At 46.5% G+C, this 16742-nt stretch overlaps 1 protein-coding gene across 16 annotated transcripts in view; it reads left to right on the top strand.

Annotated features, from left to right (window-relative positions):
- Positions 1-16742, top strand: part of LOC119648834 (CUGBP Elav-like family member 4) — a 666752-nt gene that overhangs the window by 437932 nt on the left and 212078 nt on the right. For all 16 annotated transcript variants that reach the window (XR_005249062.1, XM_038050698.1, XM_038050701.1 and 13 more), the window contains one exon: positions 3302-3403. Coding sequence is in view for 15 of the 16 variants with exons in the window: in XM_038050698.1 (XP_037906626.1) it covers positions 3302-3403 (102 nt within the window). In the remaining variant the exon portion in view is untranslated. The remainder of the gene's footprint in view (positions 1-3301; positions 3404-16742) is intronic.

Raw genomic sequence — 16742 nt, 5'->3', positions numbered from 1 at the left:
ACTTCCAACAACCATTTCGTGTGGCCCTGCTAATTGAATAATCCGTAGCCCGTTATCATTTGTATTTTCGTGTAAGTTATGGGAGCCAACGTATCGCCTGAATATGGGCTCCGTCCCCACTTGGCTATTAAAATCCCCAAGTATGATTTTGATATCATATCTGGGACAGGCTTCGAGGGTCCGTTCAACTGCCTAGAAGGTATCCTTCTCCGACTCTGCAGTCTCCTCTGTAGGGGCGTGAATGAGGCTTATATTTCTAAAGTTGCCCCGCAAGCGCAGAGTGCAAAGCCGTTCGCTTATATTTTCAAAGCCGATAACAGCAGGTTTCATTTTTGGCTGACTAAGAAACCTACTCCGAGGTGTAGCGGCTCTTCTCCAGTCCCTGTCCAACGCATCTGCTGTAACGCTGTTACAGGGTGCTAGCTGCTCATCAGCTTCATCTCTGCACAGTGAGCGCACGTTCCATGAGAAAATGGGCAAATCATTATTCCGTTGTCGTTGCCGGTTTCGTCGTTGTATAATCTGTCCAGTCCGAAGCTCCTGTTGTGGCTTCGTAACAAGTTGTTTTCCGTGTAGGGTTGTCAGCCCTACCCGACCTCCAACCTGGAGGACCAGTTGGTACAATTTGGGGGGGAATTGGGTAAAAAAATACCAACTAGAAGTCGTATGTAGGTTCGAGTCGAGCGTACACCTTGCGGAATTTACTGGGAAGCGTCAAGGATTCTTTGGCAGCGGAGGAAAAAAGCGGGATTTATCGAATAAAGTGCAGCGACTGTAATAAAATATACATAGAACAGACGAAACACGTGAAACGACTAGATTTAATAAACACATCAAGGAAGCGGTAAGTAGTGTTCGGAAACAAAAGTCGTGCATATGATCAGTGGCGGCGTACATAGTCGAGAAAGCCCATACCATTCAACGCGAAAATCTTGAACTCTTGCGGCATACAAACCGAACGACAATCTTGGACCCTGGGAAAGTCTAGAAATTCTGAGAGAAGATGCGACGCGGTTATTAAACACAGATTCCGGTAATTGCCCCTCAAAATTAATAAGGCTTGCCGCGGTAATTAATAGATAATTAGGTTAATAATTTAATTTACCCATCTGCTGAAAGACTCTAAATTAGTCTTACTCCATTGTATCCCATCGAAAATATTTAGAAACATTACAATATCGAAGGTTTTGATTACCATGATTTTGTTTTTCCGCAACCCGTCCATTTCCAGGACAACATTCAGACTCACCCAAATTTCACTACCAACGTAGATTTTTCTTCTTTTTCTTTAGCCTTTGTCCCATTCACAAGCGAGGTCGACTCGTCGTGGTCGGTTCCGCCATTTTCTTCGACCAAAGGCCTGCTCTGAATTCAGTCGAGAAGCTTTCAATGCAGCATCCAGCGTAGCAATCGCGAATATTCCCATTTCGTATGTAATCAAAGGGTGTCATGCCCCGAAACGTCGTTCATAGTTTATAGTCATAGTCAAACACTCAGAAGCATAGAGGGCGACTAGACGAACGACACTGCGGAAAATTTTAGATTTAAGAAGCCCGTTGATATGTCGATCATAGAGAATACCAGTTGTGGAACGCCACTTCATCAAGGTTCCGCTAATGCCTCAAGCATTTTCATAGCACAATTCACAATTCGCTGATAGCATTGATCCGAAATGTTTAAATCGGTTCGTTCTGGGCACTGTCACTGGCAGTGATTCATTGAGACCTGTTGACAAAAATTCAGTTTTTTTTTAGATCCAATCTAAGACCATGTTTCATGTTTCATTTTGTTCTAGATCATTTTTGCTATTAGGCGTTAGGAAATTATCTGTATAAAGCAGCGTATAGGCCACGATTCTTTAACTTCCGTAATGGTTAGTAATGGCGCAAGTGAGATCATTTCTTCTCATGAAATTGGAACAATTTAATGTGCGGCGAGCCAGCGCGTTCCTCTTACTGTCGATGGCTTGATTCGCAAGACGGCAATCAACGGCCGATGTTGAGGTGCAATGGTCTCATAGGGAACGGCTCTACAGTAAGTGGCTGTGGTAAAAAGTCGGCGTCTTATGAGAATATAGTCGATTTGCGATTGTTCCCACTATGAAATATTGGAAGATGATGTACCCTGTATTCACAAGTACAAGGTCATGAGTGTCCGCACAGTCGACTAAACTCTCGCCACACTCAGTGCGTGCGCCAAACCATGGCACCTGTTGCCGTCTGCTTTTTCACCTACATGACCATTAAGGTCAATATTAATATAGTCATCAGCAGGCATGTCACAAGTTCTTGCATCGAGACGTGCCAAAAGGCATCTTTCTCGGCATTAGGTCGACCTATCTCTGATGCGTACGCGGTCAAGATGTGAATAGTGTGATCAGCTGATATTATGGTGAGCTTCATCAGCCAAAAAACCTTAGAAATGGCAACTCTAACATCGTATTCAGTATTGGGCTACCAAAAAAAGAAATTTATAGCCCAGTACCAGATCATCGCGTGTATTGTAGAGCGCAGATATCAATGCGCCTTTTCCGATGGGCACTTGCGAGTTCTTCGGCGTTTCCAGTGAGAGTGCCAATATTTAGCGTGCAAACACATATTAGATTTGTTCAGTCTAATTAACTTACGCCCTGACACCGTCCATGTGTCAAGAACCCTTCTCCACTTCTTGAAGAAGGCCCTAGCATTTTTCCGAGGCATTTTATTGGTCAGTCTGTGGCTTGATCTGTGACAAAGAGAGATCAGGAAAAATTTAAAATAGGGGAATACCTCAAACTATACTTATTTATCCCTTCTCCTAAGCTCTGCATGTAATTTTTGCTTTACTGAGGACAGTACAAAGTTCGTTGCCTCAAACCCTCTCCTGGGCTTGGGGGCAGCATGTTATACCAATAACATAGCGAAATTCTGAGTAACTTAGATTTAATATTAGTAATTGGTGCACCAGACGCTGTTGGATCAATTAGACATAATTCGCCATTTCTCGTGGTCATAGACTTGTTCCGAGTGATGTCAGCAGCTTTTAAATCACCATCTAACGCATCGACGTATATGATCAGACCGGTGTTAGCTAGTGAAGAAGAGGCAAAGCCCATCTACTTCTACCCTGAACTTTTAAAATATGGCATTTACTTGTAAATGTTCAACATTTATTAATAATGTCAGTTTGTTTTACAAATCAACTAGGATTTTGTTGTCACTATGTACTATTTATTTCAAAGTAAATTTACATGCGGTATGTTTCAGAAAAATTATTTTGGTGTGTGTAATAAAGCTTGTAAACCTTTCTGATTTATTTTCAGCTCATGCACTTCATCTTTCCATCCCAGCGCAGGGTCTTTCTAACGGTGACACAGCACTGCAGCACTCTGCTTATACTGGTATGCAACCTTATGCCGGAGTTGGTGAGTACAGTGTTCAGTTTCCTATATTATATCATGCAGTGGAGAAGGTAGAATGTGCGAGTTTCGTGTTGGTTGAATGCAGCTTTTTATTGGCTTCCGCATATAAAATCTATGTTTAATATAATTTTTTGTAAAGTATATTGTAAATACCTGCAGCGTAAATATAAATTGATAGTCGTAGTTTTTTTCTTATGGGGTGTAAAGTTGCAAAAGTCAATGGTAGTCATATGTATAAGTGTACATTTCAACAAATGGGAATAAAATAATAGAAATCATAATGATTAACAAATATACTTTACCACCAAGTAGCTTCTTACGAGCGACAAACGTTAAAGAGTAGTGCAAACATTGTTTTCTCCAATTAAACCGTGCGGGGTATCAAACGAAAGATCAGACCGTTGCATATTGTCCTAATGAAAAAGCACACTTCCAGTTTTTATAAAAGGGTAAATTCCTGCTCTAGAACCCTGTTCTCTTTTTCAGCTCGGTGTAGAAAGGGGCGCGAGGGTTGTTAGAGTGGGCCGAAGGGGGCGAGGCGGGTTGGTAAATACGTTTATGCACGAAGTGATTGGCTTCCGCAACGGTATGCCGTCTTACTATCAACTGAACACCTACCCATCTTTCCGAGATTATTCATAATAATAAATACGATTTAGCAAAGAGTTATAATAATTCCCAATATCTTGAAGAGAAACTGTAGGCCAGGCTCTTTTAATGGCAACAACTGGATATTAGTGTTATCAAATTGTCCCCCCCTATATAATGTTCAATGAAAAAAATAATACACTTTAAATAATATTTAGGTCGGGAGAGTATTGAGCCACTTGAACAATTTGACATTTCCATTCTAGATGGACTGTTTTATCACGCTGGTAGTTAGAATCAGGGCATCTTTGGACTGTACACGTAAGTGGCCAAAAATGTTCGGGAAGTGTAACGCAGTTTTATATGTACATTTTTAGTTTATAAGTTGCATCCAACGTCCAACGCCCTATACACTGCTTTATGCATATAGTGATTTCCTAGCGTCTAATAGCAAAAAGGATCTCGAGCAACTTGTCCAAAAATGGAATGATCGCCTCATGCAGCAAGGTCTCAGATTGAAACTAAACAAAACTGAATTTTTGACGACCGATCCCCAGAAACAAACACAATCACTGTCAGCGGCAGTGTCTACCCAGAAATGAGCGATTTAAATACCTCAGGTCAACACCAATCGTGGCGATTCATCCCGGTGGATGTCAGCTTCCCCATTTTAGGCGCAGACTTCTTGTGTCACTATGGGTTAATGGTGGACTTGCTGAACAGGTCCCTTGTAGACTCCTCAACGAACCTTAATTCGTCAGGCAGAATCTCATCTCTTCCCAACAACAATCTATCGGTACTTTTCAAGGACGTTACTGACTCTCGTGTTCGGGCATTTCTCCAAAAGTTCAGCCAGATTACTACCGAATATAGTCTCTCTAAACCAGTGAAACACAATGTGCATCACCACATTAACACATCTTCTCGAAGGTGCGTCCCCTACCATCCCGGAGGTGGCTATTGCACGGAAAGAGTTTGAACAACTTATGCAACAGGGTATCTGCAGCCCTTCGTACAGCTGGTGGTCTTCCCCATTCCATATGGTCCCTAAGCCAAACGGCGAATGATGCCCCTTTAATTACAGAAGGTTAAATGCACAGACTGTTCCAGACCGATATCCTATTCCACTCATCCACGACTTTGCGCATCATCTCGCTAACTGCCGCATTTTTTCGACCTTGGATTTCACCAAGGCGTATCACCAAATCCCTGTAGCTCCAGAAAACATTCCAAATACGGCAATATACACACCCTTTGAACTCTTCGAATTCACACGAATGACTTTCGGGTTGTGCAATGCGGCGCAAACCTTTCAAATGTTCATTCACTCGGTCCTATGAAACATCGACTTCTGTTTCGTATATTTGGATGATGTATTGATCGCTTCTTCCTCAGAGTCTGAGCACTTAGCTCATCTCGAGTGCATTTTTCAACGTCTCATTGAGGCTGGTTTAATCATAAACGTTGAGAAATGCGTTCCTCCAGACACAGGTGAGATTCCACAACCACTTCATTCCCCTGAAGGAATACAGTCCGACCCAGACAAGGTGCTAGCGATTACAAGCTTTCCGCGTCCGAAAACTGTGAAGGATTTGCGGAGGTTGTTGGGCATGTTGAATTTCTACCGTCGTTTCCTGCCCAAGGCCGCCCAAAACGAGTCCGTTTTGAACGTGTACTTGTCTGAACCCAAAACAAAGGACACACGAGAGATTATGTGGTCTGAAGAGGCTGTCCGCGCGATTTATAAATCCCGACCGCAACTGGCTGATGCTACACTCTTGGCATTTCCTCGACAAGATACGCTCCTTGCCGTTTTTGTTAATGTCTATGACATCGCAGTAGGTGCTGCCTTTCACCAAAAGTACATTAAGTACTTCCGCTTCTCCCTAGAAGGCAGGCCGTTCACAGTGTTCACGGACCATAGGCCTCTCACATATGCTTTGAAACAAACGCCCAACAAAGCGTCCCTTTGTCAGCTTCACCACGTGAGCTTTATAAGCCAGTTCACGTCCGACATATAGCATATGTCCGGCAAGGACAACATAGTTGCTGACGCTTTGTCTCGTGTCTCAGAAGTTAACATCCCCGTCTCACTAGACTTCTCGGCTATCGCCAAGGCGCAGGTAGATGACGCAGTAGTTCAGAGCCGCAAATCCAACCCCAAATATAAATTTCGGGATTTGCCCATCTTCGGCTCGAACCTCTCTCTCTGCAGCGAATACGCGGAAAAGGGACCCCGGCCATACATTCCGGGCACCTTTGGCAAGGAATTGTTTCACGCAGTTCAGGACGACAAATCGGTTAGTGACCAACAAATACTTCTGGCCCTCCCTGAATAAAGACATCAACTCCTGGGCCAGAGAGTGCATCGCATGCCGGAAGTGTAAAGTCACCAGCCATTTACGAAAAGAAGTGGGCCCATTACCCCGCACTACCAAGTGCTTCCGCAACTTACACCTCGACATCGTATGCCCTTTGCGAGACTCGCACGGTTTCAGGTATTGCCTCACAATCATCGACAGGCTTACGCGGTAGCCTGAGGCAATACCAATGGGATACTAGAACGTTGGCACCGGACGCTGAAAGCCACCATTATGGCTCGCGACGATGCGTCCTAGACTCAGCTCTTGCCTCTCGTCCTACCTGGCCTCCGAACAACCCGCCGAGAGGAATTTGTGCCAGCCCCGTGGTGCTTGTATACGGGGAGAACCCAAGGCTCCCAAGTGATCCGGTCTTCGACAAGAGATCGGGTCTTGCAGATTCAGGATTTCTGCGCCTGCTGAAAGACAACCTCAGCCGCATCAAAGAATTGGAGACGGACGCGAGGGCCGCCTGGGTGCTCTACGGAGGTCATCGCAGCCAGAACGACTTCAACAGATCTTGCTCCCACCTGGCAGTTTGGTCGCCCAACGTCAAATCTCCCAGCAAGTGATACCAAAATTCCGTCTTTCGCAGTTACGAAAGTACACTTTAGTTTTGTACTCTTTGGCCTCGCGTCTAGGAGAATCTCAGCATATTTAGTGAATGCGACCTGGAATGCGGTCAAAGCCCCATAATAAATTGGGTTGACATCCCCCGCCATTAAGCTTTTCCTGATTACTGGGTTGATGGGGTGCTTTATTGGTGGAGTATTCGTATTGCTCCTTTGTTCAGTCCAATAAGTTGATGACTCCAAACCGAGCTCAAGTGAAACTTCGTGGAAAATTTGTTACCTAGTTGGTAGGGCAACTTCATTATTTTTCACTATCACCCGGTATTGATTGACAACGTTCTGCTCCGGAACGTGACTTAGTTCCGGGAATCGGGTTATGAACGCGTCATGGAGTCGGTGTCTGTACCCTGATGGATTTCGTTCCAAATCCGTCACACGGTAATAGGCGTGGACGATAAATTCGTTAAGTTGGTTCGTTCAAACCATACGACGCCTAGGTCTCCCGTCCCTGATGGTTGCCGGCATAACCGCCAAAATATCCAAGTGCGAAGAGCCGCTCTGGTGTTGTTGAACCACCCTTAACCGTGTTGGGTACTGTCTTCGTGTCCCTGGGGTCACATCAAAAGAATTTGAAAAATTATCCCCAATTTTGTCCCCACGAGTGCTGTGGAGGCAGTCAACCCTGCAACAGAGCCCCAATGTTGCAATATCCCATGGTTACCTCCAAAAGTAGGGAAGTTATTTGAAGGGGAGCCGCTAGAATATAGTGTAACGTCACTACAGCTCATTCCATAGGCATTGCCAGTCCTCCACCCCGGATTACAAGTTTGTTAATTAGATTTACTCCCCCAGAAAAAGAATAGGTTAGGGAGGACGTACAGAAAAGGGAACGTTCTGCTTGTCCGCGGCTACTCATTTACAAGATCATCTTCCAATATTCGTAGCTGACCCGGTGGGTGATGTTATTATCCGCAACTCGTGACACGCGCCTGGTCGCATGCAGCTCTGCGTTTGCAACTTAGTTCAGGATTAACCTGGCACGACAGGTTATATATATATATATATATATAGTTAAAAAAGCCCACGAACCGTCTTTCCCCCAACCTCAATTTTTCGGTAGCCCTATTGTACATGTTATTGCTTACAAGAACTACCCTTATATTACTCCACTGTATCACACCGAACGTATAAAGAAGGACGGGAATGCGAAAGTGTTGATCACCATAACTTTATTTTTCCCGAATAGCTCAGTTTTCAGGAAAAGATCCAGACGCCGTTTAAATTCCCCAGTAACTTTGATTTAATTATTGCCACAGTATTTTTAGACGTCCGAATCCATACCCTCAATTTGGATGTTATTTTGGGTGTCGGTTGTCAGTGTGTTTTCCCAATTGCTTTTATGCAACATTTCTCCAAACCCAACTGCATGTCGATATCCCTGCCGAACTGGATGGTGATGTGCAGCAAGGAGCGAAATTGTTCCTCGTCTTTGGTATACAATTTGATGTCGTCAATATACGTTAAAGGGCTTAATGTACATTTCGACAATATGCCATGTTTGACTTGGAACCCATATTTGGTTTCATGCAAAAGATGGGATAGCGGATTCAAAGCCAAACAAAACCATAGTGGACTTAGAAAATGTCACGCCTGATTGGTATCTCTCCTGATGTTTGTGAGGATACCGATAGCTTCGTGCGCCAATTCTTCATTATCGTTCTTAGGAGAAGAACGACATTCGGGTTGATTTTGTACAAGCGTAACGCTTGTACTACCTTCGAATGTGAGATCGAGTCAAAGGCTGACTTATAATCGATGTAGGCTGTCGATATATTTCGTTTTTGGTGGACAGGCTGCTTTATAGCGACCGTATCGATTACAAGCTGTTCTTTATAGCGTCGGGAGCCTTTTGTGCATCCTTTTTGCTCCACAGCTATCAATTTATGAACATCAAGATGTTTTGAGATGTTTGCGCACAAAAGTGAAGAAAAAACCTTGTAGATAGTAGGAAGACAAATAATTGGTCGATATTTTGTCTACTTGGTGAAAAATTCTGGAACTAATTTGGGATCGACAATCATCTGATTAAAATAATTTGCCAATATCCTGTGAGTGCTTTTGAACCGCTTCAGCAAGAAGTGGTGAATCTTATCAACTCCTGGCCCTTTCCAATTATCTGCCTTTCAAAGGGCTGTTTATACGTCAGCTTCAGTTATGTCAGGCATGATCATTTCGCGGAGGACCTCGCATGTAGATATGGGAGCCACGCTGCTTCTAAATTCCAACGACTAGGTTCGCTCCAAACGCTTCTCCAGAAGTCGTCTGCCTGATCCAGATCGAGGTTACTTTCCCGACTTGAGCTGGTGAGATTTTTATAAAATCCCCATTGGCTCTGGAAAAACAAAGTGTTGTCTACCCTTCGCTGGCGGGTAGTATAGGTCCCAGAGCGAAACGTGGATTGGTACCCACGATGGAGCATAAAACCTGGGAAACGCCTGCTGAACCAACACCAACAGCTCTACTACCAAACCCTATCTCCACCTCCACATGGTGATCGCTGGGAGTTCTTTCTTTGTGAAAATTTACAGACGGAGAAGGATGAAGGCAAGTCTCCTGCGCTTAAAAACGGGAAAAAATGTACCAACTGGTCCTCCAGGTTGGGGGTTGTGTAGGGCTGACAACCCTAAACGGAAAACCGATGTTACGAAGCCACGAAAGGGGCCTCGGACTGGATGGATAACACAGCGACGGACTCGCGCATTTTCTTATGGAACGTGCGGTCCCTGTACAGACCCAATGCTGCTGAGCAACTAGCCGATGCCCTGTCCCAACATAGGGCTGATGTAACAGCGTTGCAAGAGATGCGATCGACAGGGACCGGTTTCCAGGAGAAGAGCCGCTACACCTCGGAGTAGGTTTCTTAGTCAGCCAAAAAATGATACCTGCTGTTATCGGCTTTGAAAATATAAGGGAGAGGCTATGCACTCTGCGTTTGCGGGACAAGTTTACAAATATAAGCCTCATTAACGCCCCTACAGAGTAGACTGCAGAGTCGGAGAAGGATCCCTTCTACGAGGCAGTTGAGCAGACCCTCGAAGCCTGTCTCAAGTATGATATCCAAATGATGCTTGCTGGAAGTACCTGGTTTGCGCGGAAAGCGGTTCACAAACATACGTGGGCCTCTTCAGACGGAACTACTTTCAACCAAATTGACCACGTGCTGATTGAACGCCGCCACCTCTCAGCCTTGATGAATGTGAGAACATATAGGCAGGCTAATATAGACTCGCATCACTACCTCGTTCGCATAGTGCTCCGAGCTCGAATAACAACACCACCTAGGATCCTCTCTGACAATCAGGTGAGAGTTAACACTGAAGCCATCCACAACACAGCCCTCCGCAACACCTATAAGACGGAAATGGATGCCGCAATAACCGCAGTCAACAGAGGACCTGGAGATGAAGCATAAGCAAATGAGCTTCACAATCACCTGAAGAACGTTAGCATTGATACGCCCACAAACATACATGGCCTTAGCCGCAAAAAAAGCTAGCAACGGAACGGAACAATCGAATGGAGTAATGCTGCACGCGCAGAGACTTATCACGAACTCCGTCGAGCGGAGTAGCGACTTCACAGACGGAAAAAGGAAGCCTGGGAGAACCAACAAGTCGGTGAACTTGAAAAATACAGGAAGCAACCGCACCAGGTGCGGAAGTTTTACCAACAAGTCAGCAGGATAAAGCCTTATACACCTCGATGCTCATCCGGCCGAGACAAAGAGGGAAATGTGATACATATATATATATATGTATCTTGTGTGGATGGAGGTGGAAATCGTAGAAAGACGCTGCTGCGCTAAGTTGCAGCAATGTGTGGGATTCGTACTCACTAAACCCACCCCCACTCTTCCGCCCCTCCCCACGGGACCACCGTCAAGTGTTACTTCGCGGGGGAGACTCTGGTTCGCTACACCGCACGCATGTCGCGTCTCCGTCGCGACACCTTCTGAGCACGATCCAATTCCAGGAGTTTTGATTGCACCACGCCTACTGCCTCATTTACCGCCATCCAGCTTTCCTCCGACTTCAGCATCTCTTCCACCAGGTTGGAGGGCTCGATGTCCGCCCCCAAGACGCTGTTCAACCTCCCCTTCTGCTGCAGAAATCTGGGACAATGGAACATAACGTGCTTCGGGTCCTCGGGTGTAGCACCGCGTTCAGGACAGTTGGGAGACTCGTCCAACTCGAAGCAATACAAGTACTTCCTAAAGCCACCGTGTCCCGTATGGAAATGTGTCAGGTGGTAATTCAATTCTTCGTGCTTTCGGTCGACTCATTTCTTGATACACGGGATTAATGTATGGGTCCACCGGCCCTTGTCGGAGATATCCCACCGTTGTTGCCACTTGCCACACAATTCTCTCCTGATGGCTTTTCGCAAATCCGCATTCACCTCGGCTGGATTTGCCTTCCGTATTTCGTAGAGCCAGTGTGCCTCGCTCACTAGAAGATCTATAGGGATCATTCCCGCGATGACACACACTACCTCCGTCGATACCGTCTTAAATGCGCTGTACATCCTTAGCGGAATTGGTCGGTATGCCGAACATATCTTCCTCCGGTTGACAGCGTGGTTCAATGCTGCCGCCCAGACAGGGGCCGCGTATAGCATGATCGACCTCGCCACTCCCGCGACGAGTAGCCTGCGACTATACTTCGGCCATCCCATGTTAGGCATCATCCTTACAAGGGATGAGCTGGCATTTGCTGCCTTCTCTCGCGCATAATCCAAGTGTCCCTTGAAACTCAGCTTGGCATCGATCATCACCCCCAGGTATTTGACAACCGATTTTGAGACGACCTCACGATTACCAACCTGGATAGTAACTGTGTTTTTCTTCCTACGGTTGGTAATGAGGACCGCCTCCGTCTTTTCGTCCGCCAGGTCCAACTTGGCCATTCGTAACCATGACTTGATGGTATGAATGGCTTCATTTGCATAAAGCTCCACGTCCTCGGGATGCTTTGCAATTGCAACTACCGCCAAGTCGTCTGCAAAACCAATCAGCGTTGTCTCCTCCGGCAGGCGTAGGCCAAGCACTCCGTCGTACATTATGTTACACAACAGTGGTCCCAATACAGAACCTTTAGGCATACTTGCTGTCACAATGTACTCCTTCGGCCCGTCGTCCGTCTCGTACCAGAGAAGTATGTCCGAAAGGTAACTCTCGATTAGCGGAGCCAAGTAACTAGGAACACCCAGTTTGTCCAAAGCGCCTTTAATCCAGCCCCAGTTGGCTAAGTTAAAAGCATTTTTGACATCCAGCGTCACCAGAGCACAGCATTTGCCCAAGGCCATTGCATTTTGAGACAATTCCACGACCTTTGCTGCATCGACCGTAGAACAGGCTCGCCGAATCCCATATTGCCGCTCTGAAAGACCACCCGCAAGGTCGATAAACGGGAGCAGCCTGTTGTATACCACCCTCTCCAACCTCTTCGCCATGGTGTCTAAGAGACAAATAGGGCGATATGAAGAGGGCAGGCCGGGTGGTTTTTGGGACTTCGGTAGCAACACCAGCTTCTGCCTCTTCCACTGGGCGGGAAATACTCCTTCCGCCATGCACGATTCAGATGTGCTTGCGAAGCACCTTGGTCTGGCCTTGACCGCCACCTTCAGAGCCTTGTTTGGAATTGCGTCCAATTCCAGAGCCTTGTTATCCCCATTACGTCTGCAGATTTCCCAAAGTTCATCTTCGGTAATATCAGGGATCGAAAAGACGTCCTGCTGAGCTGCCAATTGGGGTTCTCTTTTATCCTGCTCCTGCTGCGGGAAAAGAGTTGTAATTATTTGCAACAAGAGCCGTGGGCATGTCACCTGAGGTGATTTTCGCCCGCGGATCTTGTTCATTACAACTTGGTAGGCTGTGCCCCGCGGATTCGAATTAGCTTCCATGCAGAGCTTCTGGTAGCATTCCCGCTTGCTTCTTCGTACGGCCTTGTTAAGGTTGCTTCGTAGATCCCTGTATTCCTCCTCACGCTCCCCGTGCTTCGGTCTTCCCCTTGTCCTGTGAGAAGGTCTCCTTACTTGGAGACAAGAGGATCTCAAAGCAGCGATCTCCGTGTTCCACCAGTAGGTGCAAACGTTGTCGCGGCATCGTAGCATCGGATGTTTCGGTTACACGCTGAGACAGCTGTGTGGCACTTTCCACCGCTGCTCCATCCGGATCATGGGCTCCCTCCAATGCGGCCAGCGTAGCAACTGTAAATATGGGCACCATTGACCTTCGCCCTTATAAAACCGGCTGCAGGGGGGGCCATGACTTCTTGAATGGCCTGTCCTCCGCACGCCCAGATTGCGGTGTTGCCAGACGTATCCACCACCCAAGTCGCACTGCCGTGGTTTCTGTACGGCTCGCAAATTACCGCGACATCCACATTCGACTCTCGAATGCGAGAGCAGGTCCTGAGCTGCCTCACAGTGATTGAGATTGATTTATATCAAATTCATTTGCCCGTACGGTTCAGCTCCCTTCTTTATACCGGACATCTGCTGCTTCCCGCAACATGCTGGTCGTCCACGCCCTCTGTCCCACTACAAAGCATACACTGAAGATCTCCGGTGCAATCTTTGATGAGGTGGCCCTCTAACCCACACTTCCGGCAACTTCTCGACCTATCATGCTGGCTAGTGCATGCCGCCGCAAAATGGCCGAAATCGAGGCATCTAAAGCATCTCTTTAGAGACATTTGCTCCGTGAGCTGAGGTTGAACTATTGTTTTAGCGCAGCACAGATGTCCCCCCGTGAGGTGACCTCATGTAAGTTCTTACATTCAACGACTCTTCTCCTGTTTCCGAGCTCTTACCTCAGCTTCCTCCCCTAGTACCTTTTCCACCTTGCCGCGGAAGTTATCGGCCGACTTGTCGGCGGATCTACTTAATTCCAGCATCAGATCCCCTCTCTGCGTTCGCCTGATACGGCTTACACTACCCCCAAATCCATCAGTTCAGGGTCTGATTTCACTTTCCGGATGATGTCGGCATTGGACATATTTCCCTTCTTGGAAATAATTATTATTTCCGGGCGGAGCTTCTTTTTGTTCTTTTTCCTCTTGTTGCTCACCTTAATCCATTGTTCGGGCCTCCGGGCGTTGGTTTCTTCCACTTTTGTAGGTGTTGTGGCTGCAATCGTGAAATTACCAACTTTCGCGGGTACTCTCGCCGGTTCCGCCTTCTTTGGTGAAGAGGCTTTTTTCTTCTTCGGGACGTGCTGTCGTCCTAGAGGCTCACTGGTACCGTCTCTAGTCCGTTTTCCTGTCTTCCCGCCTGCCTTATCATGGTGAGGCGTCACTGCCGTTTCCCTTGTGACCTTGCCACCTGACGCTTGGGAATTCTTTTCTTCGAGTGCCTTGATATAAGACAATTTAATGCCTCTTATTAAGGCTCGAATATTTTGGTGGATATTCCGCCTCTTCTTGATGAACTCGCACAGTTCATTTATTCGTTCCCCGAGTGTAACGAACGCCATTCCGGTATGTTCCCGTTTACTTTCGCGCCTTGCACCACAAGGAATGATGTCGATCAAGGGACTATTCATGTTTCTTTCAGAGTCCCGCGACGAATCTCACTTACCAAATGGAACCATTGTCGTCGGTGGTGATCTCCCAAGCTACGAACTCCTCCTAAAAGGATCCGGCGTGGACCTAATTTCCACTCCACCATTATCTCTTGCACCATTAGATGCCACAGTAGCCAAGTTTCTCACTACTGAGGCACTGCGGTCGTTGGATATCGACAGCCGGGAGTCCGCTTGCTCACTCCCAAAAACCGCCGGCACTGGGTTTCCGAAGCCCTGCACTGTAAAAAAAACTACTTTTCTCCGCCTCCATATTTGGTTTATTTTCTGGGTATCCTCCCAAGGCCAATTTTTATCCACGGGTGGGTGTTTACTCCCCACCTACCTGGTCTGCGTATAATTACACCCATACACGCACCACTCCGGATACGTACATGTGCATGCCCATGACCCATTCGCCGAGCATTCCCTTATCCGCACGAAGGGACGCGATGGGAGGTGTGGCAACTACACACAGGGGTAAAAAAAGCTCCACAGGGGTAAACAAATATATATGTATCCGGAGTAAACTTCCTTAACAAATCCGTAATCCGGGGTGAATGAATCGACGCGCCAATCGGATGAATTGCAGTGACGTTACACTGTATTTCAGCGGCTCCCCTCTAAATACCTTCCCTACTTTTGGAGGTAACCATGGGATATTGCCACATTGGGGCTCTGTCGCAGGGTTGACTGCCTCCCCAACGCTCGTGGGAACAAAATTGGCGAAAATTCTTCAAATTCTTTTGATGGGACCCCAAGAACACGAAGACAGTACCTAAGGTTAAGGTTAAGGGTCGTTCAACAACACCAGAGTGGCCCTTCGCCCTTGGATGTTGTGGCGGTTATGCCGTCAACCACCAGGGACGGGAGACCTAGGGATCGTGTGGTTTGGAAGAACCAACTTAACGAATTTATCGTCCACGCCTATTACCGTGTGACGGATTTGGAACGAAATCCATCAGGATACAGACACCGACTCCATGACGCATTCATAACCCGCTTCCCGGAACTAAGTCATGTTCCGGAGCAGAACGTTGTCAATCAATACCGGTTGATAGTGAAAAATAATGAAGTTGCCCTACCAACTAGGCAACAAATATTCCAAGAGGTTTCACTTGAGCTCGGTCTGGAGTCACCAACTTACCGGACTGAACAAAGGAGCAACACGAATACTCCACTTATAAGGCACTCCATGAACCCAGTAATTAGGAGAATAAAAATAAAATTAGGTAGCTTGCTCCTACTACAATATATTTTAATAGTTAGTAAATACGTATTTCGAAAGCTACTTACTCTCTTCCTCAGTACTTAAGCTAGCTTAGTGACTGGGGATGCCGACCCAATTTATAATGAGGCTTTGACCGCAGTCCAGGTCGCATTCATTGAGTATGCTGAGATTCTCCCAGACGCTAGGCCAAAGATCCTAAAGCTGAAGTTTACTTCGGCAACTACTAACATCATTGCTGCCGTTGACAGAATTTTGGCTGATCGTTTGGTTAGCGAGATTACCGCTACAGAGGTTCACAGCTTGATCTACGTTGCAGCTGCCATGGTTATTCGTCTCCATAATCAACATCTTAGAGCGAATAACAGAGGTATGCGCAGAAGGACTTTACCGTTCTGGGTGTTTCGACTCAACAAAAGAGTCGAAAAGTTGAGAAAGGAGATTGGTCGTGTCACGCAAGCACTCCTTGGAAATCCATCAGCAAGAGTGCACAGATGCGTTGCGAACATCATTGGAAACTACCATCTGTCCAATGATATGCCAATCGAAGAAATCCTCGAGGTGCTGAGACAGAAACTTGCGGTATGCTCCAATCGCATCCGCAAGTATGAAAAAAGCTTTCAGCGAAGGACAGACAACACTTTGTTCTTCCAGAATCAACGAGGATTCTACACCAACTCAGGTAGGGAAAGTAACCTCGATCTGGATCAGACAGAACACTTCTGGAGAAGTGTTTGAAGTGAATCCAACCGTTGCAATTTAGAAGCAGCATGGCTCCCACACCTTATGCGAAATGACCATGCCTGACGTAACTGAAGTCGACGTAGAAACAGCCCTTGACAAGGCAGGTAACGGGAAGGCGCCAGGAATTGACAAGATTCACAACTTCTGGCTCAAGCGGTTCAGGAGCACTCACAGGATATTGGCAAATCAATTTAATCAGATGATTACCGATCCTGATTTAGTTTAGTAT

Source organism: Hermetia illucens, chromosome 2 (assembly GCF_905115235.1).
Source record: "Hermetia illucens chromosome 2, iHerIll2.2.curated.20191125, whole genome shotgun sequence".
NCBI classification, from domain to species: Eukaryota; Metazoa; Arthropoda; class Insecta; order Diptera; family Stratiomyidae; genus Hermetia; species Hermetia illucens.
The sequence above is the reverse complement of the archived record's forward strand: the minus strand, read 5'-3'. Positions and strand labels throughout refer to the sequence as shown.